The 19875-nt window shown below is 43.1% G+C and overlaps 1 protein-coding gene across 1 annotated transcript in view; it reads left to right on the top strand.

Moving 5' to 3' along the window:
• Positions 1-9610: 9610 nt before the first annotated feature.
• The window catches only part of LOC103209948 (zinc finger protein 394), an 18304-nt gene continuing 8039 nt past the window's right edge, over positions 9611-19875 (top strand). The window contains exons 1-2 of the mRNA XM_042782964.1: positions 9611-10066; positions 16654-16780. Of these exons, the coding sequence (XP_042638898.1) occupies positions 9611-10066; positions 16654-16780 (583 nt within the window). The remainder of the gene's footprint in view (positions 10067-16653; positions 16781-19875) is intronic.

Below are 19875 nucleotides of genomic sequence, written 5' to 3'. Positions count from 1 at the left end.
AAGCCCAACAAACCCCAAATAAGATAGACCCCCCCCCCCCGAAAAGAAAATCACCAAGACATATCATCATCAAACCCATGAAAACCAAAGACAAAGAAAGAATGCTGAAATCAGTACAGGCAAAATGAAGTACCTACAAAGGGCAACCAATAAGACAGCTTGGATTTCTCGGTAGAAACCATGCAGGTGAGAAGGCAATGGGATGGTATATATAAAATCCTGAAAGAAAAAAAATTTCAACCAAGAATTATATACCTGGCAAAACTGTTCCTCAAATATGGTAGTGAAATTAGAACACTTCCAGGTAAGCAGAAATTAAAGGAATTTGTTAAAACCAGACCAACATTTCAAGAGATGCTAAAGGGAGTCCTTTGGACAGAGAACCAACAACAGCAAACAACAACTGACCATTAACACACTTGATGACACAACCCAGAAACAAACTCAGTTATGGAAGCCTCCAAAGTAAACAAGCCTACTAGATTGCAAACAGGGAACCAGAGACATCAATTGGCAAATGAGGACAACTACAAACCGAAAAGAGGGGGGGAAATACTGTGTAATTACAGAACTCCTAAATGGTGAGGAAGTTAAAGACAATTGCAAATAGAATGGACTGTTCTAAACTCAGGAAGAAAATCATAAATCACAGGGTAAGCTCAAAGAAAAATGACAAACCTTCATATCAAAATAAAAAAGAGGACAAGCACAAATATTTAGCAAATATTAAAATAATAACAATGAAGGAAGTGATAACATTGTTCATGAACAAAACAAGCTCAGCCCAGAAAATTATATGGAACAAAGAAATCAGTAACACCACGAAAAAACACATAACAAAATTACAGCAACCAATTCATCATACTTGTCAATAAATTACACTGAATGCCAATGGATTAAATGCACCACTCAAGAGACAGAGAGTTGCAGACTGAATAAGAAAACATAACCCATCAATATGCTGTCTACAAGAGCAATTGATGGTCTGCACCACCAAGCAAATGGCAAATGGCAACCAAAAAAGAGCAGGAGTGTCAATATTAATTTGTGATAAAATTGGCTTTAAGACAAAAACCACCCTAAGAGACAAGGTAGCACTATGCTACCAGAGCTCCTAATACTCTAATACTTATAGCCATAATCATATAAGAATCCTATCCCTGCAACCACATTCCTAAGATCATAAAACCAAGACAGGAACAGCTCATAGGACAGGGCAATTGCATTCCTTAGATCATGAGACTAAGGAAGAAACACTGCAAAAGAAATAATGCAAATATACATTTACTAATCAAGTGTCCTTTCCTAGTAACAGGTCATTCTTGAGATGTCTTCCAGCTCACTCTCTGTGGCCAGTGTTAACCAGTTTTGGAGACTGCACATCCCTGGCCCTCCTTTGGCACCCGATGAACTAAGATGGCCAATCCAAGATGAGACCAAGACTCAAATCAAGGGCAAACAGCAGACTGTGCATAGCCTGAAGGAAGCAGAGGAATTTATCACAACCTTGTTCTGCTTCCTGACCTTCGCAAAAGGGTCAGGATTTTATGAATACCTGCCTGCTCAAAAAAACAAAACTCAAACTCATTGCCCTTGAGTCTGATCCGATTCATAGCAAACCCTCCTTGGTTTTCTGAGGCGGTATCACTACAGAAGTATATTGCCCAATCATCCTTCCGAGGAGTGGCTGGTGGGTTTGAACTGCCAGCCTTCTGGTTAGCAGTCAGATGCCTTAGGCACTACGCCATCAGAGCTCCCACCTGCACAAGGTCTTTTGAAATAAATCCATGGCTTAAAAAAAAAAAAAAAAAAAAACTACTATAAAAACCCCTAGCCTGTAAGGCTCGGAGAGATACACATGGCATTGCCTCTGGCCCCATGTGTCTCCACCTTGCATGGTTACTATCTACTATGCTCTTATTAAATTTCTCTCAGAGCTACAGCTGACTTTCTAGTAATTATTTCAGAATCCAGTCTGCAACAGATTTTCTGGCGACCACGAAGGGACATGACCTGAAGTTGGGCTGCAGTGCCCAGAAGCCCCTGTCCACTGACAGAGGATCAGTGGCCACCAAGACAAAGTTTGTCTTGGTCCCCTTCAGTGAACAGGGACTTCCTGGCCATGGATGCCCTAAACAGGTACAATCTGCAGCTGTGGCTCAGATCCTTCTTTTCACGCTCTTCTTTCTGAATTCTGAATGTGACTCAGACTTTTTCTCTCATTTTCTTTTCTTCTAAATCCCGAGTGGTGGGAACTTGTACCCAGAGTGGCTGGGTACCTGGGGAACAACAATCATCCCATTGGAACCTGCTTCACAAGTCTTGTAGAGTGGGGGATTGGAACTTACTTCGCAATAGTCTTTAGGGAAAGAGGATTGGAACCTGCTCACCTCTGGCTCAGGGGATTGGGACATGTTCATTGAGTGTTGTGAGCAGGAGATTGGAAATCATTCTCTCTTTTCTTTTTTCCTTTCTCTGGGCCCATTCAAAACTGGCCATAGCATTCCTGCCACAGCCTGTCTCGCCGGCTCTCTCATTATCTACCTGCAAAAAGGACAAGAAGGGCACATGTTCTGACCTCTAATCCCACAAGAGGAAGGCAGAATCATCATCAGTAGCACAAGGCCTATTACTGCAAGGCCAGACATGCTGCCTCCCTCCAGCCTTTCACCAACCGTTCTTCCCAAAGCACCCACCACCTCTCTCCTGGGTTCAATAATTTGCTGCAGTGGCCACACAGAACTCACAGATTATGGGGTTTATTAGGGAAGCACCACAGGCTACAATTCAAGTTCAGGAAAAATGCTCAGTCTCTCTCCCAGCCCACCGTCCCTCAGCCAACAGTCTTTCACAGTCTCTTTTCCAGCAGTGCTGGTCCCTCAGTGTCTCACTCAGCAATGAGTGTCTCTTGCATCTCTTTCCCAGCAACGCGTGTCTCAGCAGCCCATGTCTCCTTCAGCAGCACGTCTTCCTCAACCAACAGTCAGAGAAAGTTCTGCTTCTAGGAGGCCCCCTTTTGAGCTTGGCAGTGTGGCCAAACCAACCAATCATAACAACAGAATTCTAAGCACCTGAGAGTGAGCCTCCCATAACATTGCATTGTGCCACACCCAACAGAAATAACCCAGGTGGATAACATTTACAATCAGGAACTCCTCAGTTGCTCATTCCACCACTGAGTTTACAATGACTTATGGGTAGAAAAGCCATACTAAGTAATTTACTACACTGCACTACCTATTCACGGTATTTACAAGAGTTTTGTGTGCACATCTTTGGAAACTTTCTCTAATTATTTAAACCAAGTTTTTCCTTTCATTTTTCCAGCAATGCCATTTGTGTTGCTTTGGAAAAAAATAAGAAACCGTTCCCTTCCATAACTCCTTTCTTTTCACTTTAGGCTCTTGCGCATCACCTTTTAACTTGTGTTAATTCTGGATTTGCTATTATAGACTCTAACTCCTGGATGCTTTTCAGGTGCATTGTCCTCGTTAAGATCAGGAACCCCTTATCTCTCTGTGATTCCAGCAGCCTCACTCCCCTTCAGTATCTCCTTCCTTCTATCAAAGAACTTGTTACGTGGTTAGACAGGTTTCTGGACACTTACTGTGGAGAAATCCACCCTTCCTCCACCCACTTCCAAATAATCGGTCACAGGTTGTGGAGAAAGAGAGTGATGGGGAATGGGTAGAGCATTCCCAAGAATTCTCCCTTAAGTTGCCTTCTTACTCATTAGGAGGACTTGTCAACTAATGAGGTAAGAAAGAAAAAAAAAAAAATGGAGAGAGAAAAAGGACTAATTTTCCTTTATAGTACTACTTGGTCCCAGTACCATCTTGGGAACCAAGAACAATAGCCCATAAATGGTTTTCTTTCCTTTAACATTGTTTTACAGTTAAATTTATTTTGTAAGAGGAAAAGTAAATAGAAAAATACTTTATAATCTATGTTTTATACTTTGGTACCAAAATCCAGACTGGAAAAGAATTCTAGGTATGAAATCACAACTAAAGGTCCCCGTAAGTTGTGTTTTTTTAAATCAGCCAAAGAACAGAAAAATGTGTTGGATGATCCATGTGTTAGACCGGGTTCTAAGCGTATAGAAGCCGACAAGTCCAAGCTGAAAAGTCCGTCTCTGGAGGAGGTGGAGCTTGCAGCCGCCTTGGTTCCCGCAAGCACAGCAGAAGAGTCCAAGCCACAAAGTCCGTCTCTGGAAGAGATGGGGCTTGGAGCCGTCTTGGTTCCTGCAAGCACAGCGGAAAAGTCCAAGCCGCAAAGTCCGTCTCTGGAGGAGATGGGGCTTGCAGCCACCTTGGTTCCCGCAAGCACAGCAGAGCCGAGAGATTCAAGCTGGCATGCAGTATATTGGTTGTTGTTTCCAATAAAAGATGAATCCGAGACCTCCAGGGCGAGCGGTGAGCCGCTCACTCAAGGAAGTCTGTAGTTCGGAATGCCGTTCTTCCAGATTGTCCTTGGAATATCATTGCAAGCAGGCCACACCCCTAGGGAAACTCCCCTTGGGCAGACCGGCCACTCAGAACTCAGTCATCTGATCCCATCATGGGAACAACCACCCACAACTGGGGTCCAGCCAAGTTGACATACAGCTCCAACTATCACAATCCAGCTTACACTGTGGGAGGGACACATAGTGTAAGTGGACCCCCAACTACCAGATAGCAGTACCAGCCCCTCTAGAGGTCAATCATCATATCACCACCACCCCCTCCCTAGCCAGAAAACCCACTAGATGGAGCTCCTAGGCCTAGTCTATATCCTTCTCTGTCTATGGTCCTTTCAGAACCTAGCACACCCTCCCCCTCCCTGAAGGGACTGTGATCTAGAACCAAGATAGAGCCACCGAGAGCCATCAACTACCCCCAGGCACCAGAGACAGGAATGTATCCAGTGAGAGGAGTGCTCAGTGGCAATCTGCTAAAAATTCATGTTCCCTTTTCATTATCAGACTTGAGTCAGTGTAAAGAGAAATTATGAAGTTTATCTGAAAACCTGAAAATTTTAGAAATTAACTTTAGCTTAAAGGAATGTGCCAATATATATTCAAACCCATAAGTTATGATAAAGAAGTAACTCAAGGAAAGGACGAAAACCCAGCAGGGTTAACCTTAGCAGGTTAACGGAAACTTTTAGAAAATATGGCAATATAGATGCAGAATTAGAAGCAGGAGAAACTTACTTACCATGTATTGCATGACACAGGCTACTTGTAAGATTCACCAAAAAAAAAAAAAAAACCTAAGAAAGGGAGAACTGGGCCCTGAGACTCCCCTTTCCCACGTTAGTGAAGATGCTAACAGAGTTTTTGCTAATAGAGAATGGACAGAGGAGGAAAAGGAGGACAAGAAGATGGAGAAACAAGCCCAATCAACTGCTGAGAAACAGACCCAGTTATTGGCTACTGCTTTAGGTTGGCCACTTAAAGGTCCACCTCAAGGTAAGCCTTTTGAACAGGCCAAAGAAAAGAGAACTTACATCACAAGAGACTGGGAAGAGGGGCAGCCAGACTTCAGCCTGATCAGTGCAGCACAGGAAAGAAAAACAGGTCACTGGCACAGGGAGTGTCTGGAGCATCCTAGACTAGGGTGCAACGCTGACCCCCGACCGCCTGCTAAACCTCTACTGGCCGCTACCAAGGATCTGACAGAGCCCTTTCAATATTGAGGATGCCCCGAGGTTTGCCCTACCCTGGCTGAACACCAAAGGATTATCATCATCATGACGGAGCCTTGGGAAGGTAAGACTATGCAATTTATGTTAGATACTGGGATGTCTTTCTCTTTTTTCCTGAACTCCTCAGCCCACTTTCAAAGCGGGAATGTCCGATTAGGGGAGTCAAAGGAAACTCATATACCAAATTTCTGACTCATCCTCTACTTTATAGAATTTGGAATAGAATAATATACCATTCTTTTGCCTATATGACTGAATGCCCAATCCCTTTGTTAGGCCAAAACTTCCTGTGTAAACTGGGAACTGAAGTCTTTTTAGGAAAATCTGTGCAGAGAGAGATAGACCATGGAAGAGATCACTTACCTTACCTGCTAAGAGCAATCAGGGAAACAGACCAACAAGTTCCAGAAATTTTCCCAGAATGTTAACTGAGGTTTGGGATGTTTCAAAACTAGGTAGAGCAAAAGATATAGAATCTGTAAGATTTGCTTTACGTCCCGGGGCATCTTATCCACAGAATACCCCAAAAAACTGAAGCCATGAAGGGAATGAAACCTGTTCTAATCCAATTTATTAATAAAGCATGGACAGTCCCCTTGTAACACCCCAATCCTTCCTGTACTACACCTGATGGTTCTTATTTATTTGTGCGAGATTTAAACACAGTAAATGAGATAACTGTCCCTGTACATCCAATAGTTCCTAACCCTTACATGCTACTAATGCAGATTCCAGCAAATACTACTTACTTCCCTGCTTTAGTTTTAAAGGATACTTTCCTTTGCATACCCTTAAACCTTTAGGAAAAGGTACTTTCTACGAGTTGCACTTGGGTCAGTATAGACACCCCATTGTGATCGCCATTGGGTTTCCAAGGCAGTAAATCTTTACAGATGTAGATCACCCAGTCTTGCTCCTGCGGAGTGTCTGGTAGGTTTGAACCACCAACCTTTTGGTTAGTAGTCAGATGCCTTAGGACCACCTCGGAAACCCAAGGAGGGGTCGCTATGAGTTGGGTCCGACTCCAGGGCAATGGCTGCATTGCATACACCCCCTTACCTTAGTTGAAAGTGAAGAGGCATTCTATTCCAAACTTTAAACTGCTCTACATCCACAGCTATCTCCCAGACTTTTTTTAACAGCCAGAGTAGTGGAACTTTAAGCCAATACAGTGTACATAGGCCTTCACCCACATTTAGCAGGAAGGAGTTACAGAAGACCTGAGACCTACGCCCACACTCGCAAAAAGAATTTTGGCCTAAAGTTCCTTTGGTGGGGAAATGTAATAGTATAGACAGATTAGAATTTCTGGGAGATGAATATGTGTCCTAACCTGAGTTCCATATTAACCTTGTTCAATTTAAACATTGCCTTACTCTAATACTTGTAGCCATAATCATGTAAGAATCCTGTCCCCTGCAACCACATTCCTAAGATCATAAAAGCAAGACAGGAACAGCTCACAGGACAGGCCAATTGCATTCCTTAGATCATGAGACTAAGGAAGAGACACTGCAAAAGATGGGAGCTCTGGTGGCGTAGTGCCTAAGGCACTTGACTGCTAACCAGAAGGCTGGCAGTTCAAACCCACCAGCTACTCCTTGGAAGGAAGATAGGGCAATTTACTTCTGTAGTGATACTGCCTCGGAAACCCAAGGAGGGGTAGCTATGAGTTGAGGCAACGGCACATAACAACAACAACAATAACAGGCCATTCTTGAGATGTCTTCCAGCTCACTCTCCGTGGCCAGCGTTAACCAGCTTTGGAGCCTGCACACCCCTGGCCCTCCTTTGCCACCTGATGAACTAAGATGGCCAATCCAAGATGAGACCAAGACTCGAACCAAGGGCAAACAGCAGACTGTACAAAGCCTGAAGGAAGCTGAGGAATTTATCACAACCTTGTTCTGCTTCCTGACCTTCCTGACCTTCGCCAAAGGGTCAGGATTTTAGGTATACCTGCCTGCACAAGGTCTTTTGAAATCAAACCTCAGCCTTAAAAAAATTACTCCCTCCTAGGGAGGCTGTAAGGCTTGGGGAGACACACATGGCATTGCCTCTGGACCCATGCAAGGTTACTACCTTTTTATTAAATTTCTCTCTGAGCTACAGCTGACTTTCTAGTCATTATTTCAGAACCCAGCCTGTAACACTCTTGTTCACCATGTGACCAGGGGCTGGCTTGACATTGAGGAAGACACAACTTTTTTTTTTTTAAGCCTCAATTTACTCACCTTTGTTAGAGTCAAACATTAAATTTTTTTTTCTTAGTTAATTTTTTTTTCTCCCAAACCTAGTATTAGCCAAATTTTTAAAATGATTTTTTTTTTTTAATTAATATTAGCCAGTTATTTTTTTGAGCTACATGAACCGGTCCAGGACAGGCTGCCACCAGCGCGGCTATTACTGCTGCAAACCACTCAGACGCATCTCATGCCTCCAGGACACCTAGAGAAAACAAAACAAAACAAATCCAAACTCACTGCCTTGAAGTCCGTTTCGAGGCGTTATCTCTAGAGAAGTAGATTGCCCAGTCTTCCTTCAAGGAGTGGGTGATGGGTTTTAACTGTCAGCGTTCTGGGTAGCAGTGAAACGCCTTAAGCGCTATGCCACACAGGGACTTGGTAATGCACTTCTGGTCTGGGTCACTTTTTCTTTTTTTTGGTCAGGGCACTAGCGGGATTCCTAGGCGGAATAGAAGTGGAAAGGGGGAATCCAGACGAACCAGGCAGGGTGGGGCCCTGTGTTTGGGACAGGACAGCCCTGAATTTCTATTCGGGAGGGGGGCGGGTGTTGCGTTACTTGGCTTTTTGCAGGATTTGCTGTTTTCTCAGCTAAAGGTGAAGCCCAGCAGAATCAAAGCTCAGTCCCCCATCCTACCACCTTGGCTGTAGGCAGATAAGCCAAATTGAAGCTCAATTCCCACAAGCGCTCCATTGTTATCCCCCACCCAAGTTGCAAACAGATGAATGTTGCTGTTGTTGTTGTGTGCCGTCGAGTCGGCCCCGACTCATAGCGACCCCTCCTTAGGTTTCCGAGGCAGTATCACTACGGAGGTAGATTGCCCAACCTTCCTCCTGAGGAGTGGCTGGTGGGTTTGAACCGCCAGCCTTCTGGTTAGCAGTCAAGTGCCTTAGCCACTATGCTACCAGAGCTCCCTGCTAACCAGAAGGCTGGTGGTTCAAACCCACCAGCCACTCCTCAGAAGGAAGGTTGGGCAATCCTACTTCTGCAGTGATACTGCCTCGGAAACCAAGGAAGGGTCGCTATGAGTCCAGGCCAACTCGACGGCATATAACAAGAACAACAACATAATGTTTGTGGGAAAAGACAAACAGATGAATAGGTATGTTAATATGTTCCCTTAAAGTTGTTTTTCAGAAAACAGCCAATCTCACTGCCCTGGAGTCGGTTCCCACTCATAGAAAACAACCGGTACCAACTCGAAAACCGTTTCTGCCGGCTCACATGCGCAGTGAGAAAAAGGGGAACAAACTTACTCGGAACTTAAATCCCCTGCTCTGCCGGAATTCATATAAACTGACGACAGGAAGTTGGTGTGACTCATCCCCTACGCAAGCGCACTGCATTAAAAATGGACTGTCCCTTTAAACCTAGGCGAAGGAAGTCTCAGCCAATCCCCAGTTAATTCATGCCCAAATTCCTGAATTTGTTATGAATATGTATAAGTCCCTTTCTTCAACTTTATAAAAGCTGTATCCCAACCTCCACTGAAGGAGTCAGACTTGGGTACTGACCCCTGTCTCCTTGCATTACGGCTTTGCAATAAATAATTTTCTCTCCTCTTAATCACTCCGTGTGTAAACTAGTTTGGCCTGATCGTGCACTAGGCAGGGACCCCAGTTAGGTCCGCCTTCAAAGGCAGAACTCCTGGGAAGTCAGCACATGCCTAAGAAAGATGAGTTCGATCTTGACCGCTCAGTGGTGCGGGAATGACGCTGAGGCAGGAGACTGGACGATGGCTGCGAGGTCCAGGGTCGCCTCCCCGCCCCTGCGTGATGGACTTTTGATAGTGAAAGTGGAGGAAGACCCACTCAGAGGTCAGGAATCCGACCCTCCGGGCGACTGTCAGGACCCAGAAACTTTTCGACAGCAGTTTAGGCAGTTTCGTTACCAGGAGGTGGCTGGACCGGTAGAGGCTCTGAGACGGCTCAGGGAACTTTGTCGTCAGTGGCTGAGGCCCGAGCTGCACACCAAGGAGCAGATCGTGGAGCTGCTGGTGCTGGAGCAGTTCCTGACCATCCTGCCGGAGGAGACCCAGGCCTGGGTGCGGGAGCACTCTCCGGAGAACTGGGAGGAGGCTGCGGCTGTGGTGCAGGCTTTTCAGAGAGCGCTGGATGGGACCGCGCCGCAGGTGGGAAGTGCTACACTCGTTCTGGGTGGAGAACGTGGAGAATTGAGCTGTATGGAATGCTTTGAGTTTCAGACGTCCTTCCCTTATTTACTATATTTTATTTGATCTTGAGAATGTGCTTGAAAGTTTCCTTTGCCTAGGAAACCGTGACAGGTAAATCCATCCAGGAAATGATCCTTGAGTTATAGACCTTTCAGGACAAAACCAACACGAGATTACTGTTTCCTCATTGTGAGACGACCTGTGGTCACACTAGACTACTTGGGGAGGAAGGATATCAGGATATATTTAGTATGGAAAGTGGACTCGGGTCCTTCAACTTCAATTCCTCACCACTTTGAATGAGATTTTTTTTTTTTTTTTTTTTAATCAGTTTGGCAACCCTCCGCGCCTACGTACTGTCTGGCAGTGGAGAAAATTAAACATTTAAAGCTCATTGCTGTGGAGTCTATATGATATAGTGTTAAGAGGTCAAGAGATATGTGTGATTTTGGTTCGTTGCAATATGTCAGTTGAGGTGGATTTTTCCTTGACAATCTTTCCTATTTCTCTGCATAACTCCTTATCACTCTTCTACTAAAACCAATAAAACAGAAGGCAATAAAATGGACATTTTGTTGTATGGGTATCAACACCATTGAACAGTTGATTGGAGTTCTCCAATTTTGGTTTTAAAGGTGGGAGGAGAGGACTGTCACTTGGGTTAAGTGGCAGATTGACTTTATTAGCTGTAGGGTTTCCAGTGAGAGTCTGAGGGCTCTCAGTACTTCGAAAAGCATTTCTTTGAAGATTCTCTTTGTGTCTCTTAAGTAGTTCTTCAACACTGACCAAGTCGGAATAAGTCTTCATTGGTGTCGCTGCAGCACGCTGTTCGCTTTTTGTTTTATTTTTAATGATATGAGTTCCTGGGTGGCTGAAGGAGTCTGGCTAAGTGCTATACAGCTAACTGAAAGTGGGGGTTCCAGACCCTTGCAGAGACACCTGGGAAAAACCTGGAAAGCCCAATGGAGCAGTTCCACTCTGAACAGATGGGGGTCACCGTGAGCTGGAATCTACTCGCTGGCAGTTAACCACAACAAGGATAATGAAAGTTAGCAGTGGTGTGAGTAATCCAGAAGTTGCTAACATTTGCCATTAGAATGTAGCTTTTTGCAGCAATTTTAGACCAATAAAATCTTATAGCTGAAAAGAATATCTTAGCTATGGCCACCCTCTGTCATTTTAAAGATGGACATGAGGCACACGACGATATAAGCAGAAAAAGCACTGTTCTGGGAGTTAATAGATCCAGATTCGAGGGACCATCTGTACCTCACCCAGACACAACTTAGACTTCCTGGGCCTCCGTTTCCTCATCTATAACATTATGTGATTCAATCAAAGCATAAGGAGGGCAGCCTCTGCTTTTGATTCCTGGTCCAATCGTGCATCCTTGCATACATCTTATTTATTTATTTAAAACTTATTTTGGATTTTGCAGATGTTAAAATACAGAGGTATGAGAGGCCCTTCAAAACGGTACAGGAAAAATCAGGTAATACCTGGAAGGACTCTCTATTACTAGGTTTTTTTTTTTTTTTTTTTTAATAACTTTTTATAGTGATTTGAGTGAAAGTTTGAAGAGCAAATTGATTTTCCATTCAACAATTCATACATTTTTTTGGGGGGGGACGACATTCATTGCAATCCTCACAACGTAACAGCACTCTTCCTATTTATGCTTATGTTTCTTGTTTCTATTCATACTTCTTTCCTTTCCTTTCCTGCCTTCTGAGCTTTATTTCTGGGCACATGCTCCCCTTTTGATCTCATACGGTCGGTTATTCTAAGGAGTGTATACTTCTCTGATGTTATTGTTTACTTTATAAAACCAAACTCACTGCCACTGAGTCCATTCCCACTCACAGTAAACCCCATTGGATTTCCAAGGCTGTAAATCCTTACGGAAGTGGATTGCCCCATCAGCCTTCCATGGAGTGATTGGTGGGTTTGAATTGCCAGTCTTCTTGTTAGCAGTCAAATGCCTTAGACACTGTGCCACCAGAGCTCCACTGGTCTGTTTATTGTTTAGCTGAAAGTTGAGCCACTGGGGTGAGTTCAGTTCCAGGCCTGAAGGGTGCCTAGGGGCCATAGCCTCAGGGGTTCCACTGGTCTCTATCAGACCAGTAAGCCTGGTCTTTTTTTTTTTTTCCCGTTTTGTTCCACAATTTTCTCCCACTCTAAACAGGACCTCCTATTGTGGTTCCTTTCTGAGCAGTCAATAGTGGTAGTCAGGCACCATCTAGTTCTTCTGGTCTCATGGTCGTGGATACTGGGGTTCATGTGGTCTCTTAGTCTTTTGGACTAATTCCTTGTATCTTTGATTTGCTTCACTTTTCTTTGCTTCCGAACCTCCATTTCTGGTTCTGAGATATAATTTGGATGTGCTGGTAAAAATTTAAAACTGTGAATGTGAGAAGTCAATCTTAAAACATTTTGCAGGCAAAAATTATTTGAGCCATGATCTAAGGCAGAATTACTCAGTCTTGGCACTACTGATATCTTAGGCCTGGTAATTCTTTGTGTGGGGGACGCGTTAAATAAGGCGTAAATCCCACCTTCATCACCAGTTGCACGGGAAGGATCAGCATGTGTGCAGCCCCCAAAAGATGGAAATTGATCCACTTCTCACCTTCCTGCTTTTCCATCCTCATCACCAGCTTCCCACATTGCACTCTCTGAGCTAGCCACTGGAGCTGGGTCACAACTCACAAGTTAGAAGGACATTGTCCTTTGGGCCAGCTGCCTTTGACCCTAGCCACTCAGAGCTAGGTCAGTTCTCACAAATTAAAAGAACACTATCCTTCGGACTGCCAAGTAGGTAGACACCAGCTGCAAGTTTGGAGAGACCACATGACACCCCAACCTTCTGCCCTGCTTGCCACAACTTGGGGGCTGATTTCCCACTACCCTTTCAAGATGCCAATGCCAAGTTTGAGAATCTACATGACACCCTTAGTTTCTGACCTGCTGGCTCCTACTGCCCCTTTGGGTCTGATAATTCCTTAGAACAACTCACAGAATCTCACGGACAGCATACCATACTTATGACTACAGTTTTCTTTTCTTTTTTTTTTTAAATTAGGATTTGGGTGAAGATTTACAGAGTAAATTCACTTTTCATACAGCAGTTCACATATACTTTGTCTCATGTCATTGACCAAAATTTACAATGCAGCAGCTCCCCTCCCACTTCCTCCCCATAGTTACCTCCTCCCAGTGTCCATCCCTTCATACTCTTCTGCACCCTGAGCTATCTCCCTGTGCATAAGCAGCCCTTCCTTCTCCCATGATTGTTCTCTCCAGGGCGTGTATCTACTTGAGGTAAATGTTTAACTCACATGCCTGTACTTTGTTTGGCTGGAAACCACAGTTGTGGGTTCAATTCCAGACCTGAAGGGCAGCTAGGGGCCATAGTCTCAGTGGTTACACCAGGCTCCATTGGACCAGCAAACCTGGTCCCCACCTTCTTTTTTTTTTTGCCTCCAAATGATTTTGAGTTTTGTACCACATTGTTCTCCCTCTTTATGCAGGATCTCCTACATCCCTTCCAAGTGGATGGCAGTGGTAGCTGGGCACCATCTAGTTCTTCTGGTCTCATAGTTGTATAGGTTGCAGATCAGATGGTGTACCAGTGGCTAGGAGTGATTGTTTCCATTAATTTTGGTTTTCTTCTTTCTTCTTGATGAGGAGAGACCCGTTGTTGCATCTAGATGGCAGCTTCCTAGCTTTTAAGGTCCCAGTCGCTACTCGCCAAAGTAGTAGGTGGAACAATGTTTTGTATAGTATGTTATGCCAATTGAGTTTGATGTCCCCTGCGACTATGGTCCCAAGCCCGCAGGATCAACTACTCGGTCCCTCTGGGTAGCTGGCTGTGACCAAGTAATGACCATAACCTTGCCCCTTGTCAGCTCTACTATACACCTGGGAATTCTGATCATTCACATGAACTTATAGGCCCATTGACTACAGTTTTCTTATAGCCAAAAAGGATACAAACAAAGAGATGCGTAGGGTGAGGACTAGGAGGGTTCTCAACATGGAGCTTCCGTGTCCCAGGGATGTGCTCACTACCTAAAAACATGTCGACCAGGAAGCCCTTGAGCCTTAAGGCTGACCACATAGTCATGATAGTTTACATTGTGTCTCCTGAGGCTGTCAGTATTGGGCCACCAGGTGTTTCCTCTGCCTAGCCCCCACTTACTAGCCTCAGGTGTAGTCCTGCTGTCAGGCACCAAGAACAAAGGCTAAGTTGCTTTTTGCACTTCACTGGGGGGCTGTCCTGTGCATAACAGTATGTTTAACAGTATCCATGTCCTCTACCCACTAGATTCTAGGACACCCCCTGCCCAGTTGTGATAACCAAAGATGGGTCTAATATTGCCAAATGTACTTTAGGGGACAAAATCACTCCCAGTTGAGGACCACCGATCTAAGGCATAGACTTTTGAAGTTTTGATCCTTCATTTGTCTTTGTATGGAGTGGACATAGTCTTATCTCTGCCCAAAGGTACTGGGTCAGCTATCTTCCTTCCATGTGGAGATACGAAGACTTCTGGTTAAGCTTCTCAAGAAGGATGTCTACACTTAATTTGCAACTGTGTCTCTCCTTTCCAGGAATGTCCATTATCTACAATTACAAACTAATGGCTGGCCAGTTTATTAAAAGCCTTGTGGGGAGAAGCAGCAGTATTTGTAGAGAATCTCTTGAAGGGTATACAGTCCATCCATTCCTCTGAAGTCCTGAGATTTCTAAAATAAAAGGAAGTGGGGTTGAGAAAGGAAAGGTAAAGTATCAGAATAATTTAGAAGACGTATTCAATTTGTCTACCATTCTATGGTTAGGTAGTAGAGAACAAGGATTCAAATCCAGGTAACTGGGTTCAGAATTCATGCCCTTACTCACTATACCATACTGTCTAACCTGGGTGAAGTCTGAGAGAAGCAATGTTGAGACTCAGGCGTGGTTGACTCTTGGTTTCCAACCTCATTCTTACTGTTATAACATAGCTAGCAGCAAGGACAGAATGGAACTTAAGCTAGTATTTAGGAAGGAGTAGCATAAAGCCAAATTATAAGGAAGGGTATTTGAAGTTGAAGCCACTAGCAGCATAAGGAGGAGGCTGGCCATCTAATTTCCTCATCTGACATGTAGGTGGGAAGAAGGCTTTTTACTCTTATTAGTACTCTCCACAACCCCTCATATCGTATCTCACAAATTATATTGGGTTCAGAGTATTTTCTGTGATAAGCAAGAGATGGTGGGTAATGAGTTCTACTGTGTGAGGGCCAGAAGGAAACACAGAAAGACAGAAGGTGCCTCCATAGACCCTATTATAGACTCTGTTACGGATTGAGTTTTGCCCCAAAAATGATACGCTGAAGTCCTAACCCCCAATACCTGTGACCATGACCTGGTTTGGAAATAGTGTCTTTGAAGATGTTATCAGTTAGGTTAACATAAGGTCATACTGGAAGAGCGTGGGTCCTCATTACTGTATGACTGGTATCTATATAAAAGAAGAGAAAATGCACAGAAAAACAGAAGAAGAACACCATGTGATAATGTAGCTGGGAACCAAGGAACGCCAGGAGATTGCGGAAGCTTGGAGAAAGGCACCACACAGTTTCTCTTTCAGAGGCCTCAGAAAGAGTCAAGATGGCCAGTACCCTGATTTGGCCTCCAAAACTAGGAGACAATACATTTCTATTCCTATAAGCCACCCGCTTTGTGATGTCTTTTTATAGCAGCCCTAGGACATCAATACAGATCCCTGTCAGTGAGCACGAGAGTCAGTTTGTGACCCGTCACTGGGACCTGAACAACCATCTGCTTCACCAGTTTTGGAACCTTCCTTTTCTAATAATTGTGGCTTTAACTTTTGTGAAAGTTCAACTTAAATTCAAATAAGCCATCTCAGAAGATCATCTTGTTGGATAATTATCTTATTGTGAAGTGAGCGGGGAAAGGAAAGGAAATAATGTTTACTGAACACATGCTTGTGTGAGGTACCTTCATCATTTTTACATATTTGTATCTGGTTCAACCATGAAGAAACTGTCTCAGAGAGCCGTCACTGGAACTCATGACTTTCTGGTTATGTGTATAATTTTAATCTATATCAGATTTCCATTTTGAGAAATCACAGCAATATAACCCAAATAAATATTTTCTTCCTACACTCCTCAGAAGGAAGGTTGGGCAATCTTACTTCTGTAGTGATACTGCCTCGGAAACCCAAGGAGGGGTCTCTATGAGTCGGGGCCGACTCGATGGCACATAACAACAACAACAACAAACCCCAAATTAGTGTAGATGGCCACGGAAAAGCTTTTTAGTTGTGTAAGTGAATGCCAGCCTCTGTCCCTGATCACTTTGAAATTCCCTGGTCAAGACAAAACTTACTGGTAAAGACTCAACAGCCAAGACTGTGACGTGATTCTCAGCCCTTCCTCTTTTACCCTCTAGAGTGTGGCCTTTTCCTAAGCCTTAGAGATGGCACTACCTGAGACTCCGAGTACTGAGTGGGACTCTCATGTCGTTTCAGGGGTTGGTGACATTCAAGGATGTGGCTATGTCTCTAACCTGGGAGGAGCAGGAGCATCTGGACCCAGCTCAGAGGGACTTCTCCAGGGAAAGTACACAGGAAGATTACGGGAACACAATCTTACTAAGTAAGTACTGTTACTATGCTTCTTTATATCCGCAAGGTTTGTGAAGGGCTCGGTTCAGTATTTCAGAGTCTGATCCCAGAATCAGCCTGACATTCACAGACATAGGCTGAGGGCCTTAGAGTCTCTTTTGTGATCCAAGCAGGACCCTTCTGTTTTATATTACCAGGTGATAGATTCATTTTTTGTGTGTGTCTGTGTAGTCGATATGTAACAAAACATATATTCTTTGAGCTTTTGTGACTGACTCAGCATGGTGCTTTCAAGGTTCATCCATGAAGCATGTATCAGGATCTCATTTCTTCTTATGGCCGAGTAATATTCCATTACATGTATGCACATTTTCTTTATCTATTCATCTGCTGGTGGACACTTACATTGTTCCCATCTTTTGGCTGTTGTGAATAGTGCTGCAATGAATATTAGCATATGCGAATCTCTGTGTTCCTGCTTTCAATTATTTTGGGTCTATACCTAGAAGTAGAATTGGTGAATTTTATGGTAATTCTTTTATGTTTAACTTTTTGAGAGTCTGCTAGACTGTTTTCCACAGTGGCTGTAACATTTCACAAACCTACCAGTAATGGATGAGAGTTCCTGTTTCTCCATATCCTCACCAACACTTAATGTTATCTGTTTTTTTTTTTTTAAACCATAGCCATCTTAGTGGGGATGAAATGGTATCTCGTTGTGATTTTGACTCAACGGCACACAACAACAACAACAACGACTAATAACATGGAGCATCTTTTCCTGTGCTTGCTGCCTGTTTATATTTCTTCTTTGGTAAAATGTCAATATGTCAATCCAAGTCCTTGCCTGTTTCCTTTTGTTGCTAAATTATAGGAGTTCTTTCCGGACATTAGACTTTTATCAGATATATGGTTCCCAAAATTTTCTCCCACTCTGTAGGTTGTTTTTTTACTTTGTCGATAAAGTCCTTTGATAAATAAATTTTTTTAAATTTTTTTATGAGGTCATTGATCTATTTTGTCTTTTATTGCTCATGCTTTCAGTATCATATCTAAATATCTACTATTGAAAACTAGATCCCAAGTATTATCCCTGTATTTATGTTTTATATCTTACTCTGATCCATTTTGGATTAATCTTCCTATGTGGTGGAAGGTATGGGTCCAAGTTTATTCTTTTGTTTGTAGAAATCCAGTTGTTCCAGCCCTATTTATTAAAAAGCCTATTATTTTTTTCCATTGGGTGGATTTAGCACCCTTGCCAAAGATCAGCTGATCAGAGATATGCAGGTTTATTTCTGGACTCTCAATCATATTTCCATTGGTTTATATGTCTATCATTATACAGTACCAGGCTTTTTGATTACTGTAGCTTCCCTTTTTTTATGTATTTTCCAGATATTTTCTTCTTGGCTTTCATGAGGATTACATTTAACATCCCTTATTTCCAAATAAAGAGCTCTGGTGGTATAGTGCCTAAGGCACTTGACTGCTAACCAGAAGGCTGGCGGTTCAAACCCCCCAGCCACTCCTCGGAAGGAAGACTGGGTGATCTACTTCCGTAGTGATACCACCTCAGAAACCCAAGGTGGGGTCACTATGAGTCAGGACCGACTCAGTGGCAGTGAGTTTGGCTTGGTTTTATTTCCAAATAAGATTACATCCACAATGAAAGGGATTAGGATTCCAGTACACATTTTTTGGGAATACAATCCTATCTATAACGGCAAGTCTTCTGGAAATGAACTCCCTCAGTTTTTGTTTATGTGGGAATGTGTTCATTTCACCCTCAGTTTTGAAGGACAGTTTTGATTATCGAATTCTTGATTAACAATTCTTTTCTTTCAGCACTTTAAATATGTTTTCCCACACCCTTCTGGCCTCCATGATCTCTGAGGAGAAATGAATATTTAATCTAATTAACAATCCCTTATATGCTTTCAAGATTCTCTCTTTATCTTTGGTTTCTGAGAGTCTGATTATAACGTTCTGGGAGCTAATCTCTGGGTTTTTCTTGCTCGGAGTTTGTTGACCTTTTAGGATGGGTAGGTTATTGTCTTCTGTTACAGTTTGGAAGTTTTTGTCCATTATTTTCTCATATATTCTTTCTGTGCCTTTTTCTCTCATTCTGCTCCTTCTGGGACTCCTATAATGCACATATTGGTTGGCTTGATGCTGTCCCACAGTTCCCTTAGCCTCCATTCACTTTTCCTCACTCTTTTTTCCCCTAAGACTTGATAATTTCAATGTCCTATCTTTAAGTTCTCTGATACATTCTTTTGCCAACTCAGATCTGCTGTTGAACCCTTTCAGTGAATTTTACCATTTCAGTTATGTACTTTACAGATCCTGTATTTCTGTTCAGGAGCCCTGGTGGCACAATGGTTAAAGCACTTAACTGCTAACCAAAAGGCTGGTGGTTGCAACTCACCCATTGCTGCACAGGAGAAAGATGTGGCAGTCTGCTTCTGCAAAGATTTACAGCCTTGGAAACCCTATGCAGGTGGTTCCACTCTGCCTAATAGGGTCTCTATGACTCAAAATCAACTTGATGGCAAGGGAGTTGGGTTTCATTTTGGTGTTTCTGTTTGGTTCCTTTTCATAATTTCTATCTGTGATAGTGTTGTTTTTGTTCATGCATCATTTTCCTGATTTCCTTTTGTTCTTTGTGGTTTTCTTTAGTGCCTCATATGTGTTTAATACTGTTGTTTCAAAGTCTTTGTTAGTTAAGCTTAATCTTTTTCTAGTAAGGAAGGTTTCTGTCATGTTACTTTGTTCTTTTGAGTGGGACACACTTTCTTGTTTCTTTGTATGTATTGTGATTTTTTCTGTTGTTGAAATGGGGACATTTGAATATTATAATATGGTAACTCTGGAAAGCAGATTATTCCCTTCTCCTAGGGTTTGATTTTTTCTTTCTTTTTTTTTTTTTTAATTGATAACGGCTGCAATAGTCCATTTATTTAGTGACAGCTCCTAACTATTTTTGCAAAGCTTGTTTTCCTGGATGTGTGTGACCAACGAAGTCTCTATTTCTTAGGTTGTGTCAGATAGTGTTTGAATAGAGATTTCCTTGGATGCAGTGGGTAGAGAAAAACAAAAAGTATACTTCTCCTTGTTGTTGTT

Source organism: Orycteropus afer, unplaced genomic scaffold (assembly GCF_000298275.1).
Source record: "Orycteropus afer afer isolate SDZICR_OR568_19922 unplaced genomic scaffold, OryAfe1.0 scaffold00542, whole genome shotgun sequence".
In the NCBI taxonomy this organism is placed as follows: Eukaryota; Metazoa; Chordata; class Mammalia; order Tubulidentata; family Orycteropodidae; genus Orycteropus; species Orycteropus afer.
Note: the sequence above shows the minus strand (reverse complement) of the source record. Positions and strands in the feature narration are given on the sequence as shown.